We start from the raw sequence: 14,541 nt of genomic DNA, 5'->3' as shown, positions 1-14,541 counted from the left end.
TTGGATCTACTTCACACCCCTCCTTGCTCCTTCTTGTGAACACTGTCTACTGTTCCATGACAGAAATAATGACACAAGCACACCCTGAGACCAGCAAATGCTGTATTATAAGGAATTTAATTTCTATAGATGCTTTGACCTGGGATTTAAAAAAAACCAAACCAAACCAACCCAACCCCAAACAAACAAACCCAAGCCCAAACAAGAACAAAAAAAAAAAAAAAAACCAAAAAAAAAAAAAAAAAAAAAAAAAAAAAAAAAAAAAAAAAAAAAAAAAAAGCAAAGGAAAAGACCTAAATAAAGTGCTACCACTTAAGGAGCTGAAGTTTAAAATGTCACACAAATTAATCTCCGTAACTCTGGGAGATCATTTCCTTTGCTCTTATTTTAGTAATACCAATTCAGTACGGAAGAGGTTTTCTTCCTACCATGTACAATACTTAAAAAAATAGGAAGTCCATTTCTTCCACTATTTTTTGACCCTAAAGTAGAAGGCATATGCACCTAAAAACCTCTGCATTTCTCCATTTCCATTTACACAGAGTAAGGGTGTAGTACATCCCCTGTAAGATTCAATTTCTAAGTACTGCATGTACTATGAGTGTCACTCTATGCAAAGTGAACTACAGAAAAGTCTCTGCTAGAACTGAAGTTTATACCAGCCCTTGCAAAACTGTACAGGTCTGCTATACCAAGAGCATTTTCTTTCTTCTCTTTATTCACATATTTCAGAGGTTTCTTTTGTTACATCTTACCTGAAAGGAGATACACAGAGCTGAAATTCTTCTCCAGTTTGCCCAGGAGCACAGTGAGAAAGCAGTCAGATGAGAGAGAGGTCACATCTTTAGAGCTTTGGTCATACACCACCACTTCCTGCTTGCAGTCAATTTCAATCTGAAACACAAGGACCTCAGAGTAAATCAGGAAGGAGGAAGATGATTAAAAGCACCACATTATCTCCTCCATCAGCGTTCCCACACAGTTGCTATACCAGCAGTTCAGATACATAGATTTCTTATGCACCTGTTCACTAAACAGTTTTTATTTTAGACTTCATAAGTCTCTCAGATTTAATTCCCTGTAGAGTTTGTAAATTGATTATTTGCTGCATGTTGAAGCCCACTTCAAAAATTTCTATCATTAGGTAATTTTATGTCACTGGTGAAATGTTCTACCTTCAGCTAGGCTGGTGGATATGTTTAAAAGCTGAGCTTTTTAGAAGGTGGCCCCGCCTCACTTTCTGCTTCTGAGAGTTTGGGAAAAAAAAAAAAAAGACCCCTAAACCTGCCACTAAGCCACACACATTTTGGTTACCTGCACAACTTTATATATAAAAATATGCTTTAGATAACAAAAATAAAAAGCTTCATTTTCAATATGTCAAAGCAAGAATGTAGTAGATTATTTTTATATCCAAAACACGTGATACAAGCATCAATAGATTAAAAAACCCCAATATCTCTTCTAAACACACACACACACAGATACACATTACTTCTAAACAGCATAGCTATTTTCTTTTCACTGATAGCACTATCTGGAGAAAACCACACCCCTCTCCCCAATTAAAGAAACAACAAAACAAACACCAAAATCCATCAAACTGCTCCCATGAAAAGCCCTTTAAACAGCAAGTAAGAGCCAGGACTGACAGAGACAATTTCTTTGCAAACCAAATGACCACTTGCTAAGCAAGCCCCACCACCACAGACCCCAAAGAATCCTTCAAAGTTTAGGAGAGAATGTTTCCTGCCTTAATTACATGCGCTTGAGAGACCGTGCTTTGCAAAACACACAAGAACCCTGAGAACATTCTTTCTGAGTAATTTCTAAATCCCTGCCCTTTACTCTGTCACTGATTCTAGAAAGAATCCCAATGATAAGCTCAATAGTAACCGATACCCTCTTCAATCAGGTAACATTTCAGCTAAACTCTGTCCTCTATAATCTTGTTTGGTTTTGGTTGTTTGGGTTTTTTTTAATGAAATACCTAAGGAAAAATTATTACAAGTTGCTTACCAGCCACTCCCTTTAAACAAATACAAGGAATAAGAGGAAAATGACCCCTACCTTGTGTTTTGCTGAATGCTGAATGAGCTCTGTAATCAAAACTTTGTCCTGCTGCAGCCTCCGCTTCATGAGCTTGGAGCAGTTGATGTTGATGGCATCCAGGATGTGGGATGTGTTGTATTCCACAAAGGGGCGGCTATCAATCAGCAGCAGCTTCTCTGTACCGCTCTCCAGCAAAGCCACCAACTTCTCAGCGACAATGAGTTGGGTCCTGATCATCTCATCGGCCATGACAACAAAAGAGGCCTCTTTCCCCACCTCCCTCTCTAATTTGCTGCGATGATGTAATGGCTGTGTACTCAAAGGCTTAGCCACACCATTGTACTAGAAGTGTATGAGGTCATGCTGGTAGTGACTGGCAAAAGAAAAGTTAAATCCATTTTCAGAAAGAGCTCTTGGACTGAATGTCTCCTCCTGCTTCCAGTTGATGTACAAAGGGTTGGCTCCACAAAGCAGCCCCTCACGTCTGATTCATTGGGAGATGACTATGGAGTAGCCATTTCACAATTCACACAAAAGATGCTTTCTGGCTGCTGCTGCATTACATCATTCTTTACCTTTGCTCCCACCCATCAGCTTTACACCACACTGAGAGCCTGTAAGAAGGGGAAGATGGAAAAAACAAAAAACACAAACCAGATGAGGCCATGAAACTTCGCAGAACAAAAACATTCAGCTCCGAGGCTTAGCTGTACAGTGGGCCATACTATGTAATAAACACATTCCTGAGGAGTTCTCCTCTCTGCTGGATGTGCCAAACACCTAGAGAGAGCATTGGCAACTACAGGCTCTGAACCTATTCCAACACTCTTGCCTGGACAATTATCTTGTATTTCAGGCAACATACGCTGCCTTAATTGCAGACTTTTGTTGCCACTAGCTCTGCCTCTTCACAAGACTTTGTTAGAACATAATTAAGAGATACTGCCCTCAATCATGGTATTCCTTTCAATAGCAAAACTATTTAAATGCATTTCAGCACTTCACCACTTAGTAAGAAGCTGTAAAATTAGTTTTTTAAACATTCAAACATTTTAAACATTAAACATTTTTAACGTTTAATGCCTTGGGAAAATATTTCACAAAACAGCACTGCAAGTTGGGAAACTGAAACTACACAAGAGAAAGGACCAAACTTAATCCACCTCTCTGAAGAAAATGCTTGAATAGAAACCAGTACAAGACGCCACATCAGGACACAAGCATTTTATTTGAATTAATAAATAATCACCAGAGATGGATGAGGTCTCACACTACAGGGAGGTAAAGCAGTGAGCACTTTTCTGTTCTTCCTGGAGCTGTGTGATTCTTATGTGAAGTGTGTAACACCCAGCCCTCATGCTAAATACTCTCTAAAATTAGATCCTGACAGCATCTGAACAACATCAGCTGAAACAGCGGCAGCAGCAGAGCAGTAAAACCACCTGACACATTTGACCCCCTATTTGACCACTGCCTCACAGTTGCCCTTAGGCTCTTCAGAGTCTCCCAAAACACATTCTGATGGCACAAGTCTTTATAGGAACAGTCCTCAGAAAGGAGCCACCATGGGGCTGCATCCTTCAGGGATTTAGCTCACATTTTATAGTGTCGACTTGCTGCCTCCGTTTGAAATGTTTGTTATTTATCTTAATTGCAAGAGAAGTAATGAATTCAAAGTATCGATAGATTATTAGAAGTCCTCTTATACCAACAGGTCAGTTGCATTTGGCAGTGGGAAATCCCAAGTCTGAAGATGCTTTACTCTGTAGATATATTGTACAAACCTACATTTACAAAATCTTAGGCAAAATAAATTCTGCAAAAAGTACAAGCTTCACATTAACAACCCAAAAGAGGAAACTGGAAGTTGTTTCATGAGTTTCATGTGCCAATACAAGAAAAACACCAGCTTCCACGTAGACAGACATTAGACTGACAAAATGTGATTTTCCATTTGTCCTGACTTTAGTGCTGTTGTGACAGTGCTGTTAAGCTTGCCCAGATAAATGGAAGCACATAGCAGTGAAGTGCATATTGCTCTAAACTACAGAAAAAATATTGGAAAATATACTATAGCAAGTCTTAATTGAATGTTTTACAGAACCTGGTTGGTAGGTGTGCTCCCCCTCAGAGAGCAATCAATATACACTAGTCCCCAGAAGGTATCAAAAGACACTTGATTATCAAAATGACATTTTGCAAGGGGGGGAGGGGGGAAGGAAACTTGATAGTTATGTCAATACCCCCACCCCCTACCCCCCAGGAAAACAGCATTCTACAATTTTTTAATTTCTCTTAACATGTCCTGTCACAGGTTTTGATTCTCTTTTATTCACATCAAAGGTTGCCAGATATTAAATCCACTGAACTCAATGAAAACTTTTCCAGTGGCTCTAGTGGGAATTGGCTCCAGCTCCCTTGTAAGCTAAACAGTTTGTTCGTGAACTAGACAGTTTGTTTTGATGGATAAATTGCTGACTTAAAGTCCAAGTAATAAAAGGAAAATAAAGCAGCTGAGAAAGTACAGAACTCTAAACCAGATGCTGTTAGAAATACTTAATCTTTAATTTGCAATTTTCAGTTTGAGTATGCTTCTTATCTTCTAAAAGCTTACTGTTTGCTGTGTCAGCCTTCACTTTCATACAACAGAAGTTTGTTTCAGAAGACTCTTGAGAAGAACTCAAACCAGTCATATCTGGTGACAGGGTAAAGAGCATGTAAAGAACATAAGGCAAGTGGGCTTCAGTCAAGAATCCTTTTAAATAGCCCTGTTACCTTAACATACCAAGGACCTTAAAAGCATTCTGCCCATGGCTTGAAAGCAATAAACTGAACAGCAATGTCACCTCAAGTTATTGCAACTGAAATCCTATTTCAACAGGAACATCTCCATTGCGCAGGGGAGAAACAACATTTTCAAGAAGTACAGGTTTTTCTTTTAATTCTCTCTGTTTCTGGAACTATCAGAGTTTGGGACTCTAAACAAGAGGAACCTGGCAGCCTCTTGCTTTAGGTAAACACTTGAGCTCTTGTCCCCTTCCTCATGACTCCTCTTATCATTCAGCTGCTATGAGGTGTTGAAACATCTGTTTAATTTCTAATGCATTTGTAAAAAGATAAAATTCAATTTCTTGACTGTTCTCTTTCTACTTGTGACTTAGATCTCAATGGTATTACAGTGTCTCGTAAAATGATGTCATATAATGCACTGCCCCAAACAGGCCATTATATTGCTGACCTTAAAGGTAGGAAGCCATCCTAGTCACAGGGTGTTCCATGATGAAATCAGGATTACAAAAAGTGATCTGTAATTGAGCCATGAGAATCCCCCACAGAGTCATTCATGTGTACACTGGGAACACTGCATGGCTGCTTCCTCCTTCTAGAGGGACTGGGACACTTTTAAACAAGAAAATTAAACATTTAACTCACTATGAAACTAAAAAGATCTGTTCCACACTTGCCCAGTACCTTTACAGCTTTTCTTTATTGTTTAAAGAACCAAACCAACAAACCCTCTACTATCTTGCACACAAACTGGATTTCTGATGTTTGCATGTATGTTTAATGCTGCCACAGAACTATAGGATCTCTTGCTTCGGGGATTCCTGTCCCCATCCTAAATGGTTCAGATGGAGTGAAATAAGCAAGTCCCACATTTTCAGTTATGTGGTTGTGTTTGGTTTTTCAGTTACAATAACTCACATTTTGTATGAACTCCTAACTTCTACTGCTATCACTTTGACTCCAAGCAATTCCTTTCCATCACAACAGGATGCTTGTTTGAGTTCTCAGGTTTTGGCTCATATAGAATCACAGAATTATTTAGGTTGGAAAAGACCTCCAAGATCATTGAGTCCAACTGTTAAAGTAACATTGCCAAGTCCACTGCTAAGCCATGTCCCTAAGCTCCACATCTCCACATCTTTCAAATACTTCCAGGGATGAGAGGCAGATGTAGTAGGAATACATTTTAAAAACTCTCAGAACAAGAGTCTCTAATTCTAGCCCAGTTAAGGAACTAGCAAAGAGCTTCTAGAAGCCTTGCTACAATCTCTGAAAGACTTCTGCCTCACGTGAAAAGATAACCTTGAAGTTGAACCTTGGTGTCATAAATAAAGGGCTGGCTACGTCACTAATGCCTGCTTTGTCAGGAGCCTGCAAGCAGTGCTCCCACACACACGTCATGCAAAACACCAACAAAATCACTTTACAGCACCTGAACAAGGTCCTGATGGGCAGCCTTTATGAACTCAGCTGAGACACTTGAAGGAGTTGGGTTTTTTAAACTGTGTATTTTTCTACTTTTTACAGGCAAGCACATATAACTTATGAGAAAAACATTCTCATCCCCTAGAGTCCCTTTCATGGTTCTTAGGGTGGGCACCATCGTAAAAGAAAAGTTGAAAAGCTGAATTAAAAAAAAAGATGTAGAACATCCCAAACTGCAGGACACAAGCTACTGCTGGCTGTTACAAAAAGGGTATTTGGCTTCAGTGTTACTGGGAGTGCCCAGTAGTTCAACAGCTGGTGCCAATACCATCAGCACCAGTCCCTATTACCACGGTCACACGTGATACTGGACAAAAAGCCTACACAAACTAGAGAGGAATTCCAGATCCAGGGACCACAGGGTGAATTCCTACTCCTGCAAGAACCTTTTCCCTTCTGCCAACACCTATGACAGGCATAGCATTCCCTCACCAGCCTCAAAAAATAAATGGTGTTCTGGATGGATGCTTTTACCCAGTGCTACAGGAGACTAAGAGAGCTGAGAGAGGTCCAACCCTTGCTCAAGATGCTACTCCAGTAGCCAGGAACACAGAGTGCCTATGGAGCACAAGGGAAATAAAATTTTTAATTGAAAGCGAGGAATGGCTGTTTTTCTGAATTCAGCAAGCAAGCAGTCAATTCCAGAGATCAACAGCTGTATAATAAGGTACAAATTCTGGGGGAATAAACATTAGCTGAGGTTAGAGAAGTGTATTTATTACCTGCCATTGTATGAACACACAGGAGTGAGATAACAAATGTTTGTCAATTCAAAGAGCTCTGTTAACAAGGGCTCACGTCATTCCCTCAGCTGAGGGCAATGAGGGAGTCTTTGGGCTTTTTGGATGATTCAGAGAAGTGTCACTATCTCATAAACACATCACTTCCTCGTGCTTCCTGGCAGGGAGGTTGAAGAACAGACACATTCCACCACCCTCTGAGCACACTCCACTTTGGTGCAAGACTGGACAGCAGTACAGAAAGTCACTCAAATAGAAACACACAGATTTTAATTTTTTTTAAAAATGTCACTCATGTGCCATGTTCATAAAAGAGAGGCAGTTTTAAAAATGTCACCGTTTTCCTTTGCTTTTCTATGGGCGCTCCCTCTTCTCCTCTTAACACATCTGTGCTTTGAACTATATATGCAGTCAAAATGCAGAGTGCTAGTTTTCTCTTCCTTGTAGAAACGCCAGCCACATGCAAGCATTTTAGATTACACACTGTATAACCACGAGAAAGGCAAGTGGTTGGCAATGCCTTGGCTTCCAAGGCATTGGAAAGAAATAGATGAAGGTGGATTTTCTGTTCAGTACTCTCTTGTCCTTCATCCTGCTTGACTAGTTCCTCAACTTTGATTACTAGTTCTAAAGGAAACTCACCCCACTTCACTGTGCTCACCAATCTGAAAACTGAGACACAGAGAGTCAGAAAGGAAATCAACTTCCCATGAATACACTGCATGAAAGACCTCCAGTTTAGATCTTTAAGCTCACTCTATTTCTACACCTATTGCTCACCAACACTTTTACCACTGGCACTCTCAGACAGCTGGGCTAAGCAAGAGGAATGGGCCTTCCATTTAGATAACAGATATTTCCTGTCATACAAAAAGTCATATTTGAAATAATATATCATATTATTTCAAAATAAAACCAAAAAGCACACCAAATCACCACGTTTTCCTGACCTCCTCAGCATAGCCCTCAAACACCTGCAATGTTCTTGCAAGTATCATCCATGCACCATCACCATCTCTAAGCAATAAGCCAGGTTATCATCACCTGCCCTTACCAAGAAGCCAACCTCTTTGACATTCCCAGTGAAACAATAAACATTTACTAAGAATGACTGCAGGGAAACCTGACTGGCAGAACGTGGCCTCACAGGAAGCATTAGAACCTGCTGTTGATATGTTACATAACTCTATTCAAAAGAGACTCAGACTTAATCTGGGGACTCCCTTCTCCACCCATACAAGTGAGAAGCTCTTTCCATTTCAAAATACTTTTTCACTGCAGGTTCACAGCATATAGGTCTGTGGAAACCGGAATGAAAGCTTACTTAATCCACTTCAAACATCTATTATAATACATTACATTTTTAGGTTCCTGTGGCCCAGGACACTCGACAACCAGGAAAAGTGTCAATGGATTTTTAAAAGATGATTCTCCCTCTATTATCTCCAAGTCAAAGCAACTGAAAATTCTGGAGTATTTTTTTATGAGTTCATTATTATTTCATGTCAAAAGATATTACTCACCTACATTTAAGGCACAATCTATATGGGCTGAACAGGACAGAAAGAAGGTGGTCCACATACAAAGGCCAGCAGAAGGAATTACCTAAACACAGGAAAATAATAATATTAATAATAATAGTAATAAAATCCTTATTACAAGATTTAAAAACACCAAACCAAACAAATACCCCCCAATCCAAACCAGGAAATGGATTTTACACTTTCAGTGCAGTAATTTGCTGTACAACTCCCCCAAACACATGAAAACCTAGGTGAGAAGTTATTTATGAATGCTGACATTCATTTACATGGAATGGGTCCAAAATAGGAAGTTATGCTATGCTGATTTTCCAAAAGAAAAGAGAAAAAAACCACCACAGCAAGTCTCTCTACTATCTTTAAATTAAAATTTTAAAAAAAAAAAAGTTGGAGATGCTCTAAAAATATCCAACAAACAAAAAACCGACCAGTGACAGCCTTCCAAACTCTTTGACACACCTCCCTGCTAGAAAACCAATCTATAACTCAGCATTACCAGGCGATGCATTTGCATGGAATTAAGCAAATTCACAAACTCTTGTTCAGTACCTATTAAAGTGAAAGATTGCCACAAGTAAGTGTGAATACAGCTGTATTTTGCATGGACAGAGACCAATGAAACAGGACATTTGTGCAGTTAATCCCACCTCCCCACACTCTAAAAAAGCCAGCACTGGAAACCGGTAACACTGGCATCACCAAAAATCACACACAGTCATACCCATACAACTTCTACCCAAAGCACCTGCTGTTCCAACGGGAACAAATTAAATTACAACTTTTACACAAGGAAGCAAAAATAAGCACATCAGCGTCAATTCCCAACTGCTTCCTGGGCAGCTGAACGCAAGGTTTAAATCATGGCTGCCAAGAGATGACAGCATTGCCTAATCACTGTGATATAAACCATGACAATAAATTATTGCCAAGCAGCGCCTTACTGTGAGATCCAGGAGTGGCTCTGAAGCACGGAGTAAAGGACATGACAACTGTGAAGAGCCACCACAGCAAAGGGCTGGGCATGTTATGGTGAACAGCCTGAAAACCCACAGCATCCCACAAGGAAAAGAACTACAGGGATCAATCACCTCTCTGTCTTTAGGCAAATGGCAGCAGTAGAGCACAGGGTGAGAACCCCTCAGATACCGAGCTTATGACCCAGAACAGGCTTTGCTCACTGGGCTCATCTCTTGACTGGGACCTGTGTTTTACCCTGGAAGGACCTAGGCTGGAGACCCTCTCGCTTGCCATCATTAGTAGGTAGGCATATGTACGTGAGAGCAGCAGGGCAGAGAGCTGGATGAGAAGATCTGTTCAAGATTGGGCTCGGTCCTTTTCCCTCCCTCTGCTTGCTCCAGCTTCTCATTCCTTTCTGAGCCTCAGGAAGAGGCTCTGCAGACCTCCCTTGCTCCTTCCCATAATCCAGTGCAAAAGCCTGGCAGAAAGCAAAGACGAAGGTATGAAGAGAAAATTCATCCTACTCATCATACTTGTTGCTATCCCCTTTTCTAATCTCATCCCAGAAATTAATGCTAAACTAATGCTCAGCACTGATTAGGCTCTGCCTAGAGACAGGGCCCTATGATCTGAGACCACCTTGTGACAGCCCAAGGAAACAAAGTCCTGAGACAAAAAGCATCTCCCTTTTTGTTCTTTAGTGCTTCATGTGTAAGCTCCTGAAGCCTCTCTGAAAGCTGTCAGGTAGTCTTCACATTCACCAGCACCTGCCTCTCCGTGCTGTCCATGCCATGCCATGACTCCTTCTGCCAGACACACCTCTCTGAAGTTCTTACAAATAAACCACCTCTCACCTCAGGACACTGTATTTTGTTTTCCCCATTTTAATAAATACATGTAAATCAAGTGTTTAAAGCAGCCCCCAAGAGCCCTCATTTCACCATGGAGCATGATTAGTTCTGCTGAAGAGCAGATGAGAAACAAAGCATTTCAACACAGTTTACTAGAAGGAGGTGTCACATTTTAAGAACAGGATCCACTCATGATTGAAGACTGAGCTGCTGCAACTTCAGCCATAAGCATTAAGCACTTTTGGAAATTCCCTGGCAAAGCTGTTTAAGGAACAGACATTTCCTGTAATTTTCAGAAACATTTTATATCCCCCCCTCCTTTTTAGGCTTGGTGGTAAGGAGGGGAAGGGAGAGAGAGGATACCATATTACCATTAAGTGAAATATGAATGAGCCACCCAAGTTTAAAGTGGAAACTTCAGATATTTGTGCTTAGCAGAAGGTTTTAAAAAAAGTCTTTCATCATTAAGAGGCCAGGATTTTTCTGCTGACTTTAGAAAAAGAAATATACATCCTTTCAATTAGGGTGACTTACAGAAGGATATGAACTTGTCTTTATACTTACTTCTGGCAAATAAGAAGTCCTCCAGGCCTAATTTAAATACCTTTTTCTATTTTCCAGAATTAGAAATGGAAGCCTTTTTTGCTCCTCTCTTGCTCAGGGCCTTCCCTAAACTGCAGCTAAACAAACCCAACCAGTGGAGTCACGCAGAGCATTCCTCCCATGGCAGAGAGTGAGGAACATCGAGCAAGAGAGAAGCCAGGAAGAGATGGAATAGTCAAATGTGACAGCATCCATCTAAGGACCTCACCACCTTCCTCTTTTTCCTAAAAATCTAATCTTGTATGAAGCATCTGGTATAAAATTTATAAGGTTTACAGTAAGTTAGAAAATTATTTCACTTATCTATGTAACCCAAGTCTGAAGAGATCCAATCCAAAGCCACAGTATATAACACATGAGTTCACAAACCAAATTAAAACTGAGGGACAGTTGCCTATCCCCACAAAACACATCACGAGTGCTACTTTGGCCCTGTACACCAAATGGCAAATATTCATCATGTAATTGTGACCAATTGTCCACATCTGCCACCCTCCACCAGCAACTGTATGGTGGAGGGTGGCAGACACAAAGAAAACAAAGTAACTCAATGAAAAAATTAACATGTTGAACTAATTCATAAATCCTCAAGCTGTTGTGATGCCAGCATATCCTTGCTATTTGTACGACATGGGTGCTTTACAGCAGCATCTTTCATGATACCGAGGTTTCCATCTCCTACACAAGCTGCACATTCTGAATCAACTGTTCTGCAGCTTTGCACACCAATATAAACAGTGACTTCTGTATTTTACATGGTCATCTTTTTGCTGAGAAACAGATTAAAAAACAGAGTGCTCTGAAGAGTAGCGCTAAATAAACATCAAGCACAGCTGTTGCAATAGTCCATGCTACTTCTTTAAAAGGCTTGCCATGAAAGAGGGTAAGATGGGACCTCAGAATCTTCAGATAATGGTTAGCTTTTAAACAGGAGGCATTCTGCCTAATGAGAAACTTAGAGGGGGGGACATCCAAATAATATGGCCCTGCAAATAAGGAGCCAAAAAGGAGATTAAAAAAAGGGCAACTCTGATCTGCTTCGTGGTCACTGTATGATAAAAACAGAAGGTGGATCAAGAACAAGGACCAGGATGGAATAAAGACAGAGGATAATGACGGTAATTCTATTAGGGAAATTAATCAGAATAGCTTCTGGGCAAGGCAGGGATGAATTTCTTGCAGAAGACTTTTTATTGACTCTTCTCTTAAATTAAACTGACTGACTAAAGTGAGTCAATCTCCTTTAAGAACAGAGACTTGTAGACTGCTTGCGTGTTACAGTACAACGTGGGTTAAAACGTTCTGGTCTTTCACCCATTTGAGGAAATGACACCAGTTCTCCCGGAAGGCAACTTGCACATTCAACCCCTTCACATCAGGGCATGAGAAAGTTTGCAAGGAATTTTTTATTTTTTCTTTAACTGTCAACATTAATACTTTGTTTCTTCCTGCTTGTGTTTGAAAATACAGTGCTGCACTGTGCTGCATGCATGTCCTGTCAGCTGTACGGGGAAATATCTAGAAGTTTAAAAAAATATCTAATAAAAGTGTTAATTAAGTCTGTTGTCAAACTCATTTTATAAGCCCTCTGCATGCTCTAAACAATATTAATATTGCCACCAGTGTTTGATACATAGTGATAAAAGCATGCAGAAGCATCTTCAGAAGGGAGGCTTGGCCAAATAAAACATTGACATTACACATATGTAAACTCAGTCCTACTCGTTACAGCAGTTAAATATTATTGGGTTTCTCTTTAAATGACATTTACATGGCAAGGAAACAGAATAGATGACGGAAAACAGCAAGTCCACGCACATAGTACAGCCCAACTATCTTGAAGTGGGAGTAGAGAAGGAAACTTAAAGGAATATGCTCTGCAGCAATGGCTCCCAATTAACATGGGGAAATAAATCAAGTTGTTGTATGTTCCCAGAAATTAAACAATTGCAGTAATCCTGCTAAGAGGTCTCCCATTCTGGGCAGTTCAGAGTAGTGAGAGGTTCAGGCTGTGATACAGAGCGATGGTTGAACTGCAGATGAGGCACAGAAAACAAATTAACAAACTCCTAGATCCAGATGATTGGGACTCAAATATCTCACCATGGTGTAGGACTACTGACAGGTCACACTCTGGGAACAGAACATGTTTTCATACCTAATTTGTACCCACAAAGGTAATTATGATGGCTTGCTTATTAAAATTGCTTTCAAATAATAATTTAATTGACAAGATGGTACCAACAGGGCCCCAGCTGGGAACAAAAGCAAGAGCCATGGTACCTCACTGAGCTATGATCCCAGTCACGTGGTCTGGTATGTCTTTCCCAGAGGATCCCAAGTGTTTCTTTGAATTTGAATCATGTTATACAAGACCTGCAGCAGTGCCAAAGCCACATTTCTAACTCGGTAACCACATGGCTGAAAAGAGAAGCCACATATATCTGTACAATGGAAGAAGGAGAGCAGACGATGATTTAGGTTCCCCAGCTGTGCCTCTTGCATCACTGCAAACATTACCATTGAAGTAGAATCACAGAGTCACAAATGGTTTGGGTTGGAAGGGGCCTTAAAGGCCATTTCATTCCACCCCTCCTGCCTTGGGCAGGGACACCTTCAACGATCCCAGGTTACTCCAAGCCCCATCCAACCTGGCCTTGAAGACTTCCAGGGATAGGACAGCCACAGCTTCTCTGGGCAACCTGTGCCAGGGCCTCATCACCATCACAGGGAAGAATTTCTTCCTAATACCTAAACACACCCTGCCCCTCTGTCAGCTTGAAGCCATTCCTCCTTGTCCTATCACTCCATGTCCTTGTAAAATCTCTTGTAGGTTCCCTTCAGGTGCTGCTGCCTGACATAGAGGATGAAAAGTGATCTAACCACAATATACACAAATCCCCCATAAGAACAATTGACAAAATGCAACCACCAATTTATGTAGTGGGCAAGAACCAGAAGGGACCAGGATTTTTTAAATTTTGAAGGGAAAAAATGCATGATACCAAACCAAGGGAGAAAATTATGTTGTTATCATCTGATAGACATCTTACTCAAGGACCAGGGTCAACAAGAAATGTTTTATAGCAACCTCTCTCAGTTTATAACAGAATTTTGAATACCAAAGAGAAACAAAACATACTCCCTTAAAATACACTGGTATTATCCCATTTGATGTGTGCTTACATGCATGCACAGCTCTGTAGAAATCTATAAATAAGGTCTTATATTTCTTCAGAATTTGAAGAGGTGTCTTGTTTTACATAGTCCTTTTAAAAGCAACCAGAAAGGCATTGACTGTTGTCAAAGTAATCCCAAGCTTGGAGAGCTTAATACATTTCTGCAATAACTGAAGTAATACATCAACAGAATGGATCAACTTCAGGGCATGCAGAGCCAACTAAAGTGCTTGGAAAGAAGTTTATTATCTGCAAACTCCAAGATCCTTGTATTCCTTAAGTATTCAGCAACGGAAGAAGGATCAGTTCCTTGTCAACAATCACGGATACATCAATAAATTATACT

At 40.4% G+C, this 14,541-nt stretch overlaps 1 protein-coding gene across 1 annotated transcript in view; it reads right to left on the bottom strand.

Moving 5' to 3' along the window:
• Positions 1 to 14,541, bottom strand: part of DUSP16 (dual specificity phosphatase 16) — a 48,388-nt gene that overhangs the window by 26,326 nt on the left and 7,521 nt on the right. The window contains exons 3-5 of the mRNA XM_008630830.2: positions 8,588 to 8,669; positions 2,071 to 2,666; positions 756 to 894 (exon numbers count right to left, since the gene is read on the bottom strand). Coding sequence (XP_008629052.1) covers positions 756 to 894; positions 2,071 to 2,301 — 370 coding nt within the window. The 5' untranslated portion in view covers positions 2,302 to 2,666; positions 8,588 to 8,669. The remainder of the gene's footprint in view (positions 1 to 755; positions 895 to 2,070; positions 2,667 to 8,587; positions 8,670 to 14,541) is intronic.

This window comes from Corvus brachyrhynchos, unplaced genomic scaffold, assembly GCF_000691975.1.
Source record: "Corvus brachyrhynchos isolate BGI_N302 unplaced genomic scaffold, ASM69197v1 scaffold523, whole genome shotgun sequence".
Lineage (NCBI taxonomy): Eukaryota > Metazoa > Chordata > Aves > Passeriformes > Corvidae > Corvus > Corvus brachyrhynchos.
This window is presented reverse-complemented; position numbering and strand designations above follow the sequence as displayed.